The following is a 20,178-nucleotide window of genomic DNA, read 5'->3' as shown; positions in this document are numbered from 1 at the left end:
AGGGGTCTGACCCCTGAGAAATAGATTCAGAAAGCTGGAAAGTAGAATGAGATAGTTCATCTATTAAGACATAGATAAACTATGAGGAGGGACAGGACTTAAACAGCATCCTTCAGTGAGATTAGGGAACCCAATACTTGGCTGAAGGGTTTAAGTGGATTAGGAGTCATGCTCATGTTCATCTTTCTCATTGTTTTACAATTAAGAAACATAGTAGTGCTGCACCACTCTTGCTGTCCTTGGTTAGAACATAAAAGACTAAGGTTCAAAGCAGGACAAGAACACCCATGCCTTTTTATATACAGCATCACTGCTTTCATATGTCAGCCTATTGCTTCGACCAACTAGACAAGGCCTAAAATCAGTTCCCCCTTTGACCTAAGATGAAGGGAAGACTGCTCTCACTTTTAGGCCAATCCTCTGTTTTGCTAGGGACTATCTCCTGCCCCAGGAAGCCGTGCCACTGTGCAGAAGACCACAAAGGTTACTGAGCCAGAAAACAAGAGGAGCAAGACTGAGTACTCTATAGATAAGCCACTCAGCTGAGCTGGGACCAGCTGGGTCCTGGTAGTGCTTCCCCAAAAGGAAGAACATTTCTCCGTTTCTGTGTTTTGCTTTGTTTCTATGTTATGCTCCTTTACTACCCAAAGTTAGCCAGTCTTCTGGCAGACAAGAGACGTATTTTTACTCTTCCAAGATAATGAAGGAACTAACTTTCCAACGTTATGCAGGTTATGCACAAGGAGTTCAAGGCTGAAATGTGTGAGTCATGTTCATTGTCTAAAAGAAGGTGGAAGTTGCTTACCTTCAGGACAGGATCCTGGGAGGCGTGGATCCCACAGCCCCTTCCTGTAGCTCCAAAGGTCTGAAGGGGAGTGGGATTTCAGGTGCTCCCCTCTTTTCTGAGCTTTCTACTGGGTAGGTTGCACAAGCCTTCGTGTCTGTTGACTTGCACACTGGCAGTATGCAATCTAGTCATAAGCAGCATCTAGGCATGGGTTTTTTTGGTGAATTTCATTGGTTTTTGAATGCTTGATTTAGTTAACACAAGTGGGAAAAATACTGGAATTTTTCCTTATGAATATAGTCCTTAAAAATGATTTAAATACAGGCTAATGGGAGCTGCAAATGCCTTGTGTCCCTCTGCCAGAGTGAAATTTCCCTAAAATTAAGGGACAAACACAAGTCTGTTTCCTTAGTTTATTAGTACAAACAATGCATACACAAGACTGTATATTGTTTGAAGACTGCAATAGATTTCTAATTTAACAACTCTGTAACAAAATTTAACTAAATTTGACATTTATGAAAATATAAATCTCTGATTGGGTAGGTTTTCCCAACAATACAAAGTTTACATAAAAACATTCAATATGATCTATTAGTTGCAAACAAGTTAGGAAAAATCATTCAAGTCACTTAATATACTATATTGGCTTGTACATTGAACATTCACACACTACATTAAGTTCTAGCTTAGCATTCATTTCTTGGAAATTTGTGGCATGGAGTTCTGTTTTTAAAAATAAAATTGTTTTGTTTAAATCATTTGAAAATATTTCCACGGGTGTGCCAATTTTAAGATAGATATGTAAGGAGGGAAAAATCTTCTTATCCTTTCAGATGTTGTCCAGTATTTTTTTTTTACTTGGGCAAAATGTAATTTTTTTTAAAGCATTTGTCATTATGTCACAATTTCTGCTTTGAAACTGGTAAAACTGTACAAAAGGCTCAGAACAGTTCTAAAGCAGAAAATGAAGCTTGTAAGTACGTGGAAGTAAGAAAAACCCATTACAAATTGGACCAGTAAAGAACCTTTGGACAGCCTTTACATTTAGTGGAGTATTTCAGCACATATACAAGCAGTCCCAGAGTGTTTGGTCATCTGATCTGTATTTATCATGGGAAAGAACAGAAATGATAGTAAGGCAAATGTTATCAAGATTAATACATGGCATGTCTGAAAACTTTCTATTAAGATTACTTTGGGGACATAGGAGATACTTTAGACTTTCTTACAACAAAATGGATACATTTCAACGTAAAGAAATTAATGTTTTTAACTGTTCATCTGTAATGCCCTTTCTCTTTGAAAAAAGTTTTCATTACGACCTGTACTAATACACACTGTGAAGACGAAAAAATTCCCCAAAGCAAAAATAAAACCCCAAACCCTATACTCCTTTTATGACCTAGGTTTTTATCATTTTTATCACAATACAGAAACCTGAAAACCCTGCATGCAATTAAGAAAAAAAAAATCTTTTAGTCCATTCATTGAGGTGAACAAATACTAATCAGCTCCCATGTTGACATGTTTGCAGCTGACTGGCACCTACTCCTTTCAACTCAAAGATCAATCCCAATTAAAGAACAAAAAAGTAGGCATTTTTTAAATGATGATGGAATGTATCAAGTGTTCCAGGTTGGCAGGTGACATCTTGTCATTGCACCATCAAGCAGAAAAACACATTTTTGCAAGTGGGTATAAAGTTGGCTGTTAGCTATAGACCCATCTAGGCGACTTCGTATATAAAATAGTGGTCTGACTCTTCTCACCAATTGTGTGGAGCTTTAGTTCTAGTTAAAACAGTTTGTCAATCCCAGATAAAATCACCTAACTTCTGTAATAGCATAACAATTTTGATAGTATTGCTACAAATTTTTAATCAAGGCCCTGGTGAAATCCTGGACTGAACCTTGTATTCCGAAATTTAAAAAACCCTGCAGCCCATTTGCTTTATGTTTGCTTTTTTTGTTTACATAAATGTAAGAATATTTGTCGAGGAAAAAACAGCTGGTCTGCCCTCTGCTGTTTCTGTCTTCCAAGAAATACACTGATTTTTACGTGAATTCAGAAGACAAATCTATGCATGTATACTATTATTCAGATAAGCTATTCCAGACGGTTACTCAGTTGTCAGCGGCAAAGCTGTGTCCTCTGCAATCTATGGCTGAGCACACTTTCTCATAGCAATAGTTGTGTTTTTTGGTTGGCGTTGCTTCACTCACCTCAGGCTCTGTAACTGTAATGGGGCTATCCCTTGCAAATACTTCGGTTGATTCCCTCCAAATGCAGTCTGCCGTCACTTTGAAGCTATAATTGTGACATTTTGGCCTAATCACTTGTGTTGCGTTGTTGAAAATCTGACGGCTGTTTGAAGTAGCAATTTTGATTTTCAGTGCAGCGTCGACTCGATCCACTACAGTGTAGGTACCTATACTTCCATCATCAAATCCAATAATAATATTTAAATGTCTCTGTGAGAGTGCAAGAAAAGTGGGAGTTTTATAAAGAGAACAGGCACCGATGTTTTTGCCATCCGCTAGCCTCATTACTATTAAACTAGAGACTGCACCATTGTCATCATCTTCTTCACTGCGAAAACAGATGTACACAAGATAGCGGCCATCCCGAGACAGCCTCTGCCGCCAGATGACACCCAGAGCATGAACCACACGAAGTTTTCCACTGTATAAATCAAGCACATTGATGTTCTCATCACCACGGGTTATAATTCCTAGCTTCCCATTTGGGGATATTTCAAAGTCTTCCAAATTTTTTAAGAAATTGGTAGGCAATTGTACGCGTCTGCAGATGACTTCCTCTGTTAGGCTCCAGATGTTCACAGTTTCCGTAGATGTTATAAATATTATAATATCTGGGCAGTCTGGTATCAGCTTAATATCCACAATGCTTGCACCATCGTCACAGCAGAACTTCTTGGTTATACTGCCTGTCCAGAGACTCACTGCCAACACTTTATTCTTCGCCATTCCGACTACGAATGTATTTGCAGTTGTTATAAATGCATTCTGTAAGGCAACTAAAATATTGCAAACCCTATGTCCTGTAGCCAGTCGCCAAACTCTGGATGCATTTTGCTCGCAGAGAGAGACTACAAATTGATCGTTATGAGTAATCATTAGCTCTGAGATTTTTTGTCCATTAATGCGAAAGATATTTTCACCACTAACAGTGTGCCATACGTACTGGCTGCATTTATCATCTGATGTAACCATTATCTCTCCAGAAGAGGTCAGCACGCAGTTTTCAACAATACCTTCGTGCTTGAACACGGCTTCAATAAATCCAGTGCTGAAGTTCCACTTATGGACAGAATCCGATCCATCCAATGTGTATATTAATTCACCTCTGGCTGGCAACACCAGTCTTTGGATAGGCTTGCCAGATTTGTCAATATTGGACATAGCAGTTATGATGTCTATATCCCAAATAGAAAGGACACCACTGGTGGATAAGGATAGCAGCATGTTATGATGATTTGATTTAATTAGCCTGACTATAGTTCCTGAGATTTCCTGTAAGCTTGCCATACACTGTCCCGTATCTCTTCTCCAAACAAAAATGGCTGAGGTATTTTCCATTGAAGCAATTATACAGTTGCCATTTTTGGACAACACGGCAGATATAAAGCGCTCGTTGTGTTTAGCTCTAAACTTTTCAGCCACCTTCCACACACGAGTGTCAAGAAGTTCAATGCTGAGAGCCTTACAAATTAAAATTGCACTTTGGTCTTCAGAAAGCTCTATGCTGACAACTTCACTGTCTTCTCTCCTGCAGTCAAAATCATCTGTAAGCTGGGGATTCGTGATTTCCTCTGTATTCCAAACAGAGAGGCTGCCCTCGTTGTCCACCATCACCATTTCTTGGGCTGTGTCCAGAATGAGAAGGAATTTCACGAATCCACCAGAAAATTCAGAGGTCACGGTGGCCAGCTTCTCTCCACTGCCCAAGTGAAAAATGGTCGCGGTGTTCAAATACTGTCCGCAGAATGCATAAACGCCATCTGGAGAACACTGCACACAGGTCACTTCGTACCAGCAGTGGAAGTGATAGAGAGGCCAACCGTAAAGCAGATCTATTACAGTAACATCTTTGCTGGCCTCCAGCCAAGCAAGCGCATGGTTGACTGATAATGTAAATCCATTTATAAAACTGGACCCCCCCCCAATTCCACAATGTTTCGACCCCTTAATTTCCACCTCAGACAGAAGACAGGAATTTATGTTATCGTATATCAGAAGAGTGTTTTTTGTTGTAGCCACTACGAGATACTTTTCATCACTAGTAAGCTTCATCCCTAAGATAACAGATGGAGCTGTTGTAATCTGCCTTAGTAACTGTCGGGTCTCTACATCCCAAGTGCTGATGGAGCCATTTTCTAAAGCAGCAATAACTGTGCTGGGATTAAAAGTAGGCAAAATCTCAGTGACGTGCATGTAGCTGGATGACAGTGGCAGGCGCTCGGGGCTGTAAGTCACGTCCATGGAGGAATGCAAAGGGACGATAGAGCAGTACTTGGGTCCGTCCTTGTCACATTCTAAGAGGAGATGTCTGAGTTTGGGCAATGAACTTACTACTGGGAGAAGCCTCTGCTGCAATTCAGCGGAGAGCGAACCTGGGTATTTTACTACTTTGAACTTTATACTGCGGAGGGTACTGGCCAGAAATTTCAGCTCCTTTTCTTGTGAGTAGGTGTAAGCCAGTTCTATGTCAGAAAGTGCTTTATCAAACTGCCCTATTCTAATCATGGTGTACAGCCAGCTGAAGTTCATAATGACTCCGTACAGAAGATCATCTGTTCTTCCACATCTTGTCAAGTGATGAATAAGCTCTGTCATTTTTCTGTGATTGATAAAAAAGATATCAGGCTCTAATGGATTACACTGAAAGACCCATGGCTGATCAGGTGCCTGCCTGTCAAAAGCAATCTGATCCATGCAGTGCTTTTCATCCTCATTCAGGCCTCTACCGTCATGGTCAGGACAACCATTCAGATATTGGTCATTGCTGTAAAAAGGTTTTCTTCGTCCACCTGACCAAACACCAAGGAAATATTCTGCCATGACTGTGTGCATTTCATGTAAATCTTCTTCATTGTGCAGGTACAATTTCTGGGCAATTAGTTGCAAGTGCCTATTTGCCCAAAGAAGCAGCGTTACGTTTTTCACCTGTCGCTCTATCAAGTACCCCTGTAAGCCCTCCTTAAGCCTTGCAATGTATATATATGGAATTCTCAGTGGGTTACTTTCTCTGACACTCTCACTCAGTTCGTACATAACACTGTTGTCAAGGGCTAAAATATCTTCCAGTTCCATTTCACTCAGCCCAGATTTGGACATAGTGATGTAGCCAAGTGCTCTTGACAATAGTCTTGATCCACACTTGTTTTCCAGTGACCAAAACAATTGCTCGATGCTTTCATGGACAGTGACACAGAGGGAGGACTCATCCACATCTTTGTGAGATCTCCAGTTCCTGACCTCTCTGAAGGTTAAGTTCACAAACATCGGCAGTGTGCACTTGGAGAATGCTTCATTGACGTAGATTTGTTGCCCTGATGTTACTTTTCTTTTAACTCGCAGCAGCTGATGTTTCAGTACTTGGCTACACATCTTTCTGTCCCTGGCAGTCAATTCAATGTAGTTGTCTTCTTCATGAATAAGGCACCTCAGTTTTTGCAGGATCCCATGCTTGTTTGGCAGTGTTGACAAAATTATCCGTACTGAACGGGGAAGGTGAATGGGAAGCCACCAGAGCTTCCTACCATCATCACTATCTGTTAGCTGTTCTAGGGCATCGAATATTATCACCAGTGGCCTGTGGAATGAAGACTCATTCAAGAGGTTGATGAACAAGTCCCGAAGGTCATGAATCTTTTTCGGGTAACTTTGTACGAGGCAACGATAGTTGACTGCTAATTGTTCACAAATGCTTTGAAGTATATTCTTCAGATCTGTACTTGTTTCAGTGGATCCCAAAAATCTTATAACTACCACAGGGTCAGAATCTGGTCCCATCTCTTCTTGCAACCAGGAATAGGACTAGAATATAGAGCATAATTTAGTTAATATCTAAATGAAGCACCGTAACAGAGTTTATAAATAGTGATTGCCTATATATAAATAAACATTTTTAAATGTTACTGGTTGAATGGAAATGCTTCCACAGCAGAGTTCAAGGCTGATTTGATTTATGGGCACTGAATGAAATTCATATCATATGTCATCTTTGTTTAGCACAGGTAATATCCCAAAACACCAAGACCCAGATCCACAAAAAGGCTTACGTCTAAGAGGACACGAGTAGAATGTAGTCCATAAATCCCAGGGTACTCTTTGCAAAATCTGTGCCTCACTTCTGAAAGTCAGGAGGCAGATTCTCTTATTAATAAACTTCCTTAGAGACTAAGCAATGTCATCCTTGGCCAGGCAGACCAGCTTGCCACCTAAACTTGTTTAACATTGATTCCCAGCTGAGTATAAATGTATGCCCTGACGGTTTTGGAGCACACGGATCAGAGTACAGATTGTCCTTTACTAGCAGGTTACTCTAACTCCTGGACCACAGAAGTATGCTCTGTCTTGGTGTGGCTGTGACTTTTGCTCTTACGCTCTGCTGCAAGGGGTAAAAAGTATGTCTTGCTGGTTTTTTGGTTAGCATACTCTAAGCAAGTGAGGAATGTGGCTTTAAATCCTCTCAGTCTGTGCAGGCTAACACACTCAGTTCTCTTTCTTACTTGCTAAGTCCTTTCACCTCACTTTAAGTTATTACAGAATATTTTAAAAGAAAAGCATAACCAGAATCTCTAGGTTAACTCATGTACTCAGATCTGAAATGAGATCTTGAGTTGCAAATCCCAATTTCATATATGCAACTAATGTGAATCTACAGGAAGCCACATTTGGGAAAGATACGGGATTTTAAACATTATTGTTCCCTTCTCCATTTCCTTCTGGCTGATACGGCTGTTTCCCAGCCCATTGTGCTAAATTCTCTGAGCACCCTGCAGGGAACTCAAAGTTGTGACTCCCGGCTGAAGAACTAGGCTTAGAGATGCCGGCTTGGTCTTTTTCTGTATCTGGTCCTGCCTTGCACAAAGTGTCTCACTCATCTCCCTGTAGTACTCAGCTCAATGACTTAAACAGCATATGTCAGATAAATGAGTACAGGTATTTTTGCAGGTTATTACAGACAGATCTGTAGCACGTGTAGTTGTAGCAAGTGTTTCAGACTAATTCCTGAATAATTTCTGATGTGAACATAAGATGGCATGACTTGGAAAGACATGTTGTATTTGTGAATAACACCAAAACCAGCACATGATGTTTAGATGGTTCCAGATCCATAGGACCTCAGTGGAACAAGAGGGAAAGAGATCCTTCTAAAATACATGTTAATTCAAAAATATATTGATTCCTATTAGTTTTTTAAGAGCTCTGATAAAGTATTTTTGTTTTGGCTAAGCACATGATACAGACATTTTATTATTGGAAGGTAAGTCTTTTTCTGAGTATATGTACAATAATATGCAGAATATAATTTTTATTATTTTTCTTTTATATATTGAGGGCTGATATCAGATCTGTTGACAAAAGAAAGAATGAAAACTAAGTTGGTTCTTACACACTACTGCTCCTAACATCACTGTATTATGTAAAGTATTTATTTACCTTCTTCGCCACTTCGGCTAACAAAAGAGTCTTCCCTGTGCATGGTCCTCCGTATATGATAAGAGGGTTAATGTGTCCTAATTTGCTAGGTAGAACATACTTGTGAACTATGTTTAATGCCTCACATCTATATTCATAAAAAGTGGAGTACGTTTTACATAGCGATGAGTGTTGAAGAACTTCATCGTACAGCAAGTCTGTCTCGGTGTCAAAATTCTGCTGCACTGTTGCTTGGATTATATCAATCATGTCTTCATAGAACTGTTTACCAAGTCCTTCGATGTAATGGTTCTCCACTTCGTGGGAGTAGCCCAATTTCATGTCACAGTGAGTGACAGACGTGTACACTCTCAGATTGGACGATGCAACGATGGTAGGAATGAATTCATCCCTGAGCTTGATCAGTTTCTCATGGGCTTCGGGATCTCGTAGAAACTTCCCAGCTGTATGTACCACATCCATGTATTTTCCCATCTCTGGAATTTTAACGAAACGCTCAATGTTGGCAATTTTCCGAATGTAGCAAACACACTTCTTTAGGAAAGCTGGTGTTTGTTTACCCAAGGCAAAATCAAGTTCATCTTCAATAGCTGAGGATGAAAAGAGAACACAGAGTCTCTGTTATCTTTCCTTTATAAACAGTTCAAGAACATCCCCCACCCCCAACATGCAGACTCTTAAAATGATTGCATCTGTTTTCTGCAAAAAAACAGAAAAAGCACAGAGAAATTGCTGTGTTCTTTCACATAGGTTTTGGTCTCAAGCAAGCACAATGAACATTTTTCTTCTCTTCAATTATATGAGAAATGCTGACAGAAATATTCATGTTTGTGGAAAGGTTGATAGAAAAGATAATAAATGAATATATAGAAATAGTTAGTCTGAACTTTACCAGAGGAAAGATATCTCTTTGCTTGGCTGTGTTTCATTTTTCCTTTCTCATACAGCAATTTCACAGCAGTCTTAAAAATCTTCTTAATCTCTTCTGATATATCTTGCCATTTGTTCTCATTCGTAGAGTTTGAAGAAGATTCCATCTTTTAAAAATATCCATAGTTAAACAGTAGCTGTAATACACACATCTACAACTTCAGAAAGTAAAATTCTAATATTCAAGGTCATAAATAACATGGTAACAGAGAAACACATACACTAAAAATAAATAAATAATCATAATGTATTCCATTTTAGAATTATAAAAGTTAGCTACATTGAGTATTCTCTGAATTCCTACTGTAGGCAGCTAATGCAATATTTTTCAAGAATAAGACCAATAACACCTTTATAGAAAGAGGGTTTTGAGAACCAAGCCTGAAATAATGATAATAAAGCAGCAGTACTACTGTTAAAATTATCACTCCTTTAATGAGAAGGAATAATAGTAATAATAATAATAATAATAATAATTTAAACTTGGATCTCAAAACTGAAAATGAGGTTCCTGGTACCTGTAATTAAGCCCCTTATATTAGCTACCATATTTGAAAAATATGGGATTATATCTAACATTACTTTCGTTCATTCATTGCTATAGTAACAGTAATCTTACTGTCATCAGAGAGGGACTGTAATATAAATTCACTAATCCTTTCAGATGGTATCTTGCAGATGCCACAAAGGAGGTTTCTCTTAAGGCAGCTGGTGTCACTGCAGCATTACTTACTGCAGGGGAAGTGTTGAAGGGGTCTCTGGTTTTCCTGGAGGGTGTAATAGGAGAAAGAACAGCCTCCAGGATAAGCTCCCTAGCAACAATTTCTTCACACGTTCAGAGCTGTGTATCTTATTATTACTTTCTGTAAGTTTATGAGATGTAACTCTAAGTTAGCTTTAAGTTATGAACATCTTTTTACTTACTCCTGTGTGTCAGTAGCTTGAGGAAAGGTACGAAGTTTTAATAACAAAAAAGCCAAGCTTTATTCAAAGGGATACTGTGGGCATTCGCAAAACAATGCAAAGTTACAAAACTTGCTTTCTCCCTTGTGATCAATACTTCAGAATTAGCCACATTATACTGACTTCAACTCATTAAAACTCTCTCTGTGTCTATGTTTTTCATGTTTTCAATGTTTTTCATGCAACAGAGAAAACATTCTCCTACACAATAAGTGAATGCAGTATAATGGTTTAATTTCATTTCCTTGTATAATACAGTATTCACTCAAAAAGAAGTTAATACTCTGTTAAGAACTTCATTTTTTGTACACTGAAATCTGTCTTTGGGTATATAGGATGTGAAGGAGGGTAGAACTGAGCCCTGGGTAATATGCAGTTTTTATTGTCATCAATTAAAGACAAATGCCTGTTTTAAAAATAATTAACAGTGTTCAAAAATCTTCTGTTAGAATACAGTTAAATAAAATAAGTTAAAAGTATGACATCTGACTCAGGACAGCACTAAGCACTTGTCTGACTGTTAAAGAGCTTTTTTGTATGGGGATAGAAGGGAAAATGTGTATTTCCTTTGCAAATCCTGTTCATTGAAATCTAGCAAAAGCACAATACCAGGGCAGGAGAGCCTGAGCTCTCCCTATTCCAGCATCAGGGAAGGGAAATCTGTACAGCTGTCCCACTAGCCCCAACAGGTCATGAATGACGACAATCCACTTGCTCGAGCTGTTATCAGAGAGCGCATCAACGCAGGAGTCATGACCCGTCGTGTTCCTGGGGGCTCATTCAGAGACAGCAGCAAGTGCCTGGCCCCGGGGACTGCCCGCCACTGTAACTGGGAGAGAAGAATTTTGTAAGGAGGTGACTATGACTTACGGTATTCTGGTAGTTCTTCAGCATTTCCGATTTTGGTCTGAGGTAATACGCTGGTGGCACTGCATTCTCATCCCTGCAGTACCACTCTTCTAAAATTCTTGTCTCTAGCTTGGCCTCTACAGCAGCATCCAGGATCATTTCAAATTCTGCTGACTCAACTTCCCCCGGTATTCGGATGTTCCCGTACTTCTCTCCCAATAGGCCCTGTGTATTTGCAGGAAAGTAGGGATTAAATTTTTCTTTTTAGTTATGCAAAAACCCTCCTCAGGATCTCAATTTCATAAACATCAGTGTGGTAATAGTTTAATGACTTTGAAATTACTAGGAAGGGAAACAGACACAGAGTAAGATGAATTACTGTTGAAGGTACTATACTGAGCTGCAGCCTACTATGATGACTTGGTAAAGTTTCAAGTAGATGCATTGTCTTTCTTAATATTAACTGGTAACAAAAATACAAAGGCATTCTAAAGAAGAAATTAAAAAATACCTAACATACTTTCTTAGCACAGTGTTGACTTGTGTATTACTGATTTCCATTAGTGACAGGTTGGTATTAATCTCACATGCAACAGCGAATGTGGAAATCTGTTTCTCTGGACTCAGGTCTCAGGATGTATCTCTGGATGCTTTACCTCTTGGCTTTATTCTTAGTTTCCACAGTAATGGAACAGAAGATTTTATGTTCTGTTTGATGAAAATTTGCATGATGTTATGTACAGCTCATATTGGTGTTATTAAAAATGTGGCTTATACCAGCAATACCAAGGATCAATGTCACAGAACCACAAGCGGCTTTGCTGTCTCATATTCCCTTGTTGCAAAAATGTTGAATGTCTTTGCCCGGTAGCTGTCCACTGAATGAACGGTGGGGCAAGGGAAAACAGTTTTGATCAAATACCAAATAGAAATAGAAATTTAAGTACTTAAATGCACATATTTGGTATAGAGGCAAAGGTTTGTGGAAGTCAGTTCTTAAACTGTGGCACAGGAGATCCTTCACCTTCAAAAGTGAGGATTAAAATACTGGTTGCAGTGCTCTGAATACAGTTTTTTGAATTTATTTCCATTGTTTACTGTCCATAAATATTTCATAAAAAGAGAACTGGGAAAAACTCTATAGAAGATAGAGTTGCAGGACACTCCTGCATTCTTTCAACAAGATTTTTCAAATTTGCAACCATTAGCTTAATTCTGCATTCAAATCTTGGTCCACAGAAGTCAGTGAGAACTCCCACTTCCTTTAAAGTAGGATTTTTTATGTCTTTCCTCATTTAAATGTATTCAGTAAAGATTTTGAGTTAATGAGAAAGAGTACTTAATGTGGAGAGGAACCAACAGTATCAGCATCTTGATTTGAATCAGAAAGATCTCTTAGTAAAGTAAGGCTAATGCAAATACAGTAGTACCCTAAAAATGTAAATGACCTTGTTTGTAAATAATAAAATTCTAAATATTCATTATTTTTAAAGCACTCATCATAATGAGAAGCTGTTTTAAACTTTTCCAGCTGTAACTAAACCCTGAAAATCAATAACTGATGACGATGAAGCCTGCTTCACTGATTATAAAAGTGTGAAGCTGCAGACCCCTATTCTGAATCCAGTTGTGTTGGCAGAAGGTACTCAAGCGGCTCATCATGCTAGCTGCTGTAGCCTCAGAGCAGAGACGTCAGAGCAGTGCACGTGAACGCTTCCAAACCTCTTTCAGGCAAAACCACCTCAGCTCAGACCAGAGTTCACGTTGTGTAAACTAACCTGGCTGATTTTTGCCTGGAGCAGATTAGGAAGAGCTCACATGAACGTCAGTGCTGGGTCTGATGGCGAGTGGTTGGCATCCTTCAACAGAGGAGTAGTGACAAAGAGCTGCTGGACAGGAACAAGTCAATGTCTGTCTTAGGAGAAATGAAGGAATGTAGGAATTGTGATAGTTCATATAGTCCAGGTTTCAGTCTCTGACAAGTCCCAGCACCAAGTCCTTCAAGAAGCTGCTCCAACAGAGAGGCATTAGGGGAAAGATGGGTTTCCCTGGCTGCCCATTCATGTCCCACAGTAGCTTCATTCAGGGTGCACATCAAGGAATCAGGAGAAAGGAACAAATGTGTTCGGTAACTAGAATTAAATAATAATTGTTTTAATGAAATGATCCAGTACTTTTATTACGTGAATTTATTTTTTCTATGAGATCATTCTAACTAGTAGCTCCCGTCATAGAGAGCTACGTTGCTTCGCATAATGAGATAACTGGGGAAAATTTCTAACTTTTTATTGTTCTGTTCTATTCATAGAGCCCTAGAATTTTGGAATTCTGAAGCTGCAGGGGTTAAACAAAATATAATATTATTTTCCTTCTTTATTCAAGTGAGGTTAATAACTCATATCATGCTGAATTGCAAGCCTTTACACATTCAGATTGATGTAGAAATCTCATAAATTTCTCTCAGAGGAGCTTTGCTATGCAAATTTTGCAATTATCTTGCATAGCAGTTATTACTTGAAATTCATTAGGCTACACTTTTTCTGAATTTAAGTCCAGTGGATTCAATAGACAGTTGCCCAAGCAAAGATCAATAGCTGGGCCCTTCATTAACAATACTAAAATGTCAACATTAAAATGTCTGGTTTTAATGTACTGCATTTAATCAACTAAATTTGTTTTGGAATTATTCTGTGTACTTTTCTGCTTCTCTGGTACAGTTTGTGCTGTTCTCTCTCCACTGTATTATAGAAAAATAACAAAAGGCAGTACTTTAAAATGAAAAGACGGATGTCTTTTTCTTGTATCTTATCTGTCATTGCAAGAGACATTATGTAAATAATCCTGTATTAGGGATCATCCTCCTGACTACTAGAGCAAAACACAAGAAAAAGGAAATTTGACATGATCAGAATACTAGAATCACTGTGGGAGACTGTATCACAAGCTTTTAAATAAAACGGAGGCCTATGCAAATACTATTTGAAAGCCTTCACATTTTTTTAAACCAAATGTTAAAACAGTAGAGGACATACATTTATCATGGTGTACCCTGGTGCTATGGATGGCATTGCCAATATTTTTCTAGAATTCTAGCATTAGTTGAGGGAAGAACAGACATACATAGAAGAGGAATCACAGAGACAAAAGAGTGTCCTCCATTTGAGATGATGGCAGCGAGCATCCATAAAGCTTAATAAACAACAAAATACGCCTTGTTTCATTTTGCTTCGAGGTATTTCTCCTCTTCATGTTTGGTTGTGGTTTATGGAAAAGTTTTAAGGTTAATCTTAAAAGATGACACATGCATAGTGCTAGGAAGCAAAGGAATGAGGAAGTGTGGAGGAAAGAGAAGTCTGAGCGAATATAAACTGCACTGCGAGGTGAAAACTAAGTCTAGCTTGTTATTGTTGACATCTAGTGTTTAGGAGAGCCTGAAGCTAACAGCTGTACCAAGAAAGGAACACATCAGTTGAACATCATGTAAGGATCTAAATGTGCTAAAACATTTCGTTTTAGAACTTAAAAAGTGGACCATGGCAAAAAGGAATCTGCAGAGGCCATGCCAGCACCCCACTGCCACATGTTTTTTCCCTGATAACTGCTCAGGGAACAGCAGGCAGCACGGTGCCGACCAGTCTTCTGTAACTGTGCCCACTGCACACCAGAAAACTGTTGTAGGGGTTGTGGTAGAAGTCCTTCATACAAGCTGCATGAGTTGGCCAGGCTCAGAGCACACCTCTGAAACTTGGCTGTGTTTAACTCGGGAATACTGCTTCATGTGGCTGATGTGAGCAAGGACTCCATGTTTTAGCCAAAACTTAGGCATTTCTGCAATTAAAGCAAAGTTAAGGAGCAGCTGAACAGAGATTCTGAGGACACCTGTGGCATTTACTGGGTGAATGCATTTAGAAAGGCAATTAAATGAGTTAGTGTCTTTGATGTTCTAATACAGTAGAATTGACAAGTAAACAAAGAGAAATACATATAGGAACAGGATAGGGAATAAAAAGAACAGCACTGGAATGAAGAAGGGAATTGATTACACAAGTAGAACTAGCAAATCGTAAATACTGTGCTGAGCAGGTCTATCATTTAGAGCAGGGCAGTCCCAGGCACTGCACTGCAGCTGTGTTCCTCTTAGTGCCCCACCAGAAGTTAGCTGAGGTTCTGGTATTAGTACCTGTCTCTGTGTAGCCATTTGAAAAATATTCTGGTAAAAAATTTTACGTGGTAGAAAACTCTTCATGGAGTCACTCCTGTGCATTCCAGTAACTCCAGACTAGCCTCAATCTACAGCCCAGTTTCACTGGCCATTTAACTGAGGTATTGAAACACAACTTCTCTTCATTCTTCTGGAGAGGATAAAAGTAACTTGCACTGTGTTTCTAAAGCACTGTGATATCACAGCCCGATGCTGGAAGTAGGAGGCATGCTGAATAAATGCAGCTCTTCTCTACCGAGAGACTGATGCTCGAATGTTGGGTTACGTCACATAAACACACCAGGTTCCTAGGGAACAGTTCTTCACCTAAACACACCTTCCTCCAGATGTTTTCCATTAACAGTGGCCACTAGTGAAAAAAAAAAAAAAGGACTAAGGACTATAAGTGTTTGTTGGAATCTTAATAAACTATTTGTTTGTAAGGCTACATGACAGCCTTAGCATGGGTGCATTTGCATGCACAGGCTGTGAAAACTACACCTTCCCATATTTAGACACAGAAGAGAGGCCTGGAAGTATCCCCCTTCTAGCTGGTACCAGGGAACAGCCACCTTCCCTCCACTCTTTTGGTGTCGTTATGGTTAAATTTATACCCGGCTGTGTAAGTAAGTGTAGTCTATCAGGGTACCACAAAAACACTCAAACCTTTGGAGGCCTAAATGAGCAGTTCTGAGTTGCACTTTTCCTCCAGGGGCTTCAGCATCTGAACTGCATCCATGCCAGAGGCTTGCAGCAGCCTCTGGAGATATCTGCCCCCCTCTCCATATTCCCTATACATTTGAGTAAATGCAAATTTCTTCATAGAAAAATGAAGAAAAATGAAGCAACAGAATTGAAAGAAAATATAATTTCTCGTAACCTTCATGTTGTTTCATACTAAGACTGCAAATAAGAATAGTGTTATTGCAGACCTTTATGAAAAATATCACAGTACTCTACAGTAATAACCTAAAACTTCAATTTGTGATAACAACATTGCAGCATTTTGATGATTATTATAGGAAATTATTTTTAAAGGGAACAGTAATGTTTACACTATGTTCAGTACCAAGAGACAGTTTTATATGCAGACTCGTGAATCAAAATCTCCCACCTGATGAGTCATTTTCCTTTAATAGTAAAACAACAAATTAAAGATTCATTAAATTGAAGGTGATTGAACTGTTTAAAGCTACCAGGCTGGCAAACATGTATAAAACCCTCAGCAACCATTTGTATCTAACAAAATTTTATAGAATTAACACAGAGCAACCTCAGCAGTAGTCTTGTTAGCTTTGTTGAGCCCGAGGCTAAAGTTACTACTAAATGTAGTTTTAAAAATTACTGTTTAGATCCAGATGGGAAATATTTTTCCCTCTGATCTTCTTGGTGTGGAAAGATATTAAAATTATAGGCACAGTCACAACAGTGTCCATAAGGAGGAAACTAACCAGATTTGGACTTGATCCTGATATGATGGATTCATAGTGCATCTCATGTAATTAGTTCAAACATCACCACTAAAATGTTCATGAACCCTAATACCATACCTCTTATTAATACAGAACAAGTTGAAATTTTAGATATATTTAATTCCAACTAAGATAGTCGTAATTTTAATAAAAACGAGCTGTCAAATAACAGCAAGTTATATTCATTACTGATAGGTTTCATTAATCTGTTTGTTTTTTTTTTTAAATTAGATGTTAACAACTGCAAACCAAGTCATTTGAAAAGCCAGATTTGTAATGTTTTGTGAAGTGATTTCAGATACTTGTCAACTTAAGAGCAACAATTTTTTTGCAGTTTTGCCAACACAGAAAGCTTCAGTTTCATTGAAAATACAGTTTTGTAGCTGGTGAATTATCTAATTCAATGATCTTTTGCTGAGCTTCATGGGATCAGTCCTACCACTTCTACTTCTTGGTCTTCGTGGAGTTCCACATGTGACACTGAAGCGCATACATATGTCCTCTCTGCCTCTTCTCAGAGAGGTCCCAGATTGCCAACTTTTTGAAGAATATGCATTCAAGAAATCATCTTCGAAGGAATTAAATCTAACTCCAATTATTTTTTTAACTTAAGATACCTCCGTGTGTCCAGATCTAAGCACCTCTGAAACAAATTGTTTTTGCAAAATCCATGGGGGGTTAGGAAGTGTTATTGTTCCCAGTCGGCACAGGAAGTAGGTGCAGGGAATTAAGCCTGGGCAGGGACTCAGAGCTGTGACAGGTATGCAGTGGTTAGCTATAACTGGGCACTGGAAGTTGTTGTTCCTAATTCTCAGCCCTGTCCTTCTTACAGAAACTGCTCGCTAGTAGAGGAGGAAAGCCTTGCCCACTCATGAATTAGGTCTTGAGGGACTCACATTTCAGCCTGCTAAATTAATGTAAGCTTAAACTGAGATCACTTAGTAGTTCAAAGTAGAACAGCTCCATTAGGAGAAAGAAAGTATCTCCCATTATTGAAGATGCAGTGAATGCTTCATGCTCTGGGCTGAAAACTGCCAGCAGGCACCCAACATCAGCATTCAGGTGCCACTGAGATGCACCAAGTGGTTCTTCAGCAGCTGCGTGACTTGTAGGGACTTAAGTGCTGTTAAAATGCCTTGGGATGTTACGTTGTTCATCTGTTGTCAAGGGTTGGGAAATGCTGCTCCCAGTGATGTCCCTGAGGTGTCCTTCTACCATCCTCAAGGGAACTGTGGATTGCAGCCTGGTAGAAACTCGTGCCACACCTCACTAGGAGGCCTTGGGCAGAAAACGGGTGAGGAGCAGGCTGTAGCTGGTGGGTCATAATCTAAAGGAAGGCAGATAATGAGGGAGCTCTACCCCTGGAGCAAGAGGCCTCTTTCAAAATCTCTCCTGAACGGGAAGGACAAGTCTGTGGTCACCAGGTGTGTACCCTACTGATCAGGCTTCTGGGCATCAATGATGGGGTAACAGTAGCATGTCAAAGCTCCTGCTAGCACAGCTCCTCTCTGTATCACATAGCTTTGTGTAAGTAACTGAATATTATTTGTAGCAGGAACATGAACCTTATCTTTCCACAGTGTCCTGGTTTCAGCTGGGATAGAGTTAATTTTCTTAGTAGCTGGTATAGTGCTGTGTTTTGGATTTAGGATGAGAATAATGTTGATAACACACTGATGTTTTGGTTGTTGCTGAGTAGAGTTTACACTAGCCAAGGACTTTTCAGCTTCCTGTGCTCTGCCAGGTGCACAAGAAGCTGGGAGGGGACACGGCCAGGACAGCTGACCCAGACTGGGAAAAGGGCTATTCCACACCAATGACATCATGCTCAGTATATAAGCTGGGGGAAGAAGAAGGAAGGGGGGGACGTTCGGAGCGATGGCATTTGTCTTCCCAAGTAACCGTTACGCGTGATGGAGCCCTGCTTTACTGGAGATGGCTGAACACCTGCCTGCCCATGGGAAGTAGTGAATGAATTCCTTGCTTTGCTTTGCTTGCGTGTGCAGCTTTTGCTTTCCCTATTAAACTGTCTTTATCTCAACCCATGAGTTTTCTCACTTTTACTCTTCCGATTCTCTCCCCCATCCCATTGTGGGGGAGCAAACGAGTGGCTGTGTGGTGCTTAGTTGCCAGCTGGGGTTAAACCACGACACACAGTTTGCATGAGTGCCCTAATCAAGGGCAACAAAGTCGGTTCTCTGGATCCCTGTCTCTCCTGTGATCACTTGCTCTTCACTGCCTTCTGTGAATCCCGGGGTTAGAGATCTAACTCCCTGCTTCCTCAGCCTGAGCTTCTAGGCTTCCTTCCTCTTGTAGTTACATCTTTTTTATGAAACAAAAACTTTTCTCCTCTTTAAAGCCATACATTTCAGTCAAATAGCCATTTTACTCAGAGAAATGTGGTTTTTGCACTACTGCTTACTGTGATGTTAATATATCTATTAGCTGATAAAAAGTATGTTACTCGGTAATAGATCAGTCTGCTATAGACAAAAAAGACACATAAAGAAAAATACAAGTGAAAGATTGACATATCAATTTAAATTCAGTTTTTAAAGACCTCAAATTTCTTATGTTTTGTCTAAAAAGCGTATTTATTATAATCAGATGCTAATACCCATCAATTTCTTTCAACTGATATATATGTACGTTCGAATTGAAGTCAGAATCACTTCATCATAACTACAAGAAATGCTCCATTGTTTTCAAACCTTACTTTATATATGTATACTGGCTGCATTCTATGTCCTGTCTTTCATACTGAATTTGGATGTGCTAACACAGTGCATTTCCATGTGCAAACCTGCCTAGGTGGCATGTTCAAGTCAGGGAAGGCACACAGAATTTGTAACATGTAGGTGTATTTACCCTCCTCGTCTGCAGAAATGTGGGCTTAACTGACATAACCAAATATACAGGTAAATCATGTCTTCAAAATCTGGAATAAATGGTCAGGATACCAATTCTTAAGGACCTTTTATTTAACATCCCATTCAAAGAAATTTAGTACAACTATAGGTCTTTTGGGTTTGCTACCAGGAGATTGTAACTCTATTGTAACAGTATCCTATAGAAATTACTTATGCGACACAAGATGTTCAGGTGCAGCCAGAGACATTTTTGGGGAAAAAAACCCCAACAAAATAACAGGATTAGCTGGAACCTTGTTTCTGAGAAATAAATATGATTTGAATTGAAACTGAGAATTTGCTACCAGAAACAAACAGAAAACAATGTCCTATATTATTCTTTTTTTATTCTTTAAGGAAACAACAGCCAATTCTC

At 39.3% G+C, this 20,178-nt stretch overlaps 1 protein-coding gene across 2 annotated transcripts in view; it reads right to left on the bottom strand.

Moving 5' to 3' along the window:
- Positions 1-1,186: 1,186 nt before the first annotated feature.
- Positions 1,187-20,178, bottom strand: part of NWD2 (NACHT and WD repeat domain containing 2) — a 57,248-nt gene continuing 38,256 nt past the window's right edge. For both annotated transcript variants that reach the window (XM_087737831.1, XM_087737832.1), the window contains 4 exons: positions 11,242-11,445; positions 9,371-9,515; positions 8,479-9,068; positions 1,187-6,849 (listed from right to left, as the gene is read on the bottom strand). In XM_087737831.1, coding sequence (XP_087593957.1) covers positions 2,914-6,849; positions 8,479-9,068; positions 9,371-9,515; positions 11,242-11,445 — 4,875 coding nt within the window. In that variant the 3' untranslated portion in view covers positions 1,187-2,913. The remainder of the gene's footprint in view (positions 6,850-8,478; positions 9,069-9,370; positions 9,516-11,241; positions 11,446-20,178) is intronic.

This window comes from Nipponia nippon, unplaced genomic scaffold (assembly GCF_047370975.1).
Source record: "Nipponia nippon isolate SJK-2023a ecotype South Korea unplaced genomic scaffold, ASM4737097v1 scaffold_6, whole genome shotgun sequence".
In the NCBI taxonomy this organism is placed as follows: Eukaryota; Metazoa; Chordata; class Aves; order Pelecaniformes; family Threskiornithidae; genus Nipponia; species Nipponia nippon.
Note: the sequence above shows the minus strand (reverse complement) of the source record. Positions and strands in the feature narration are given on the sequence as shown.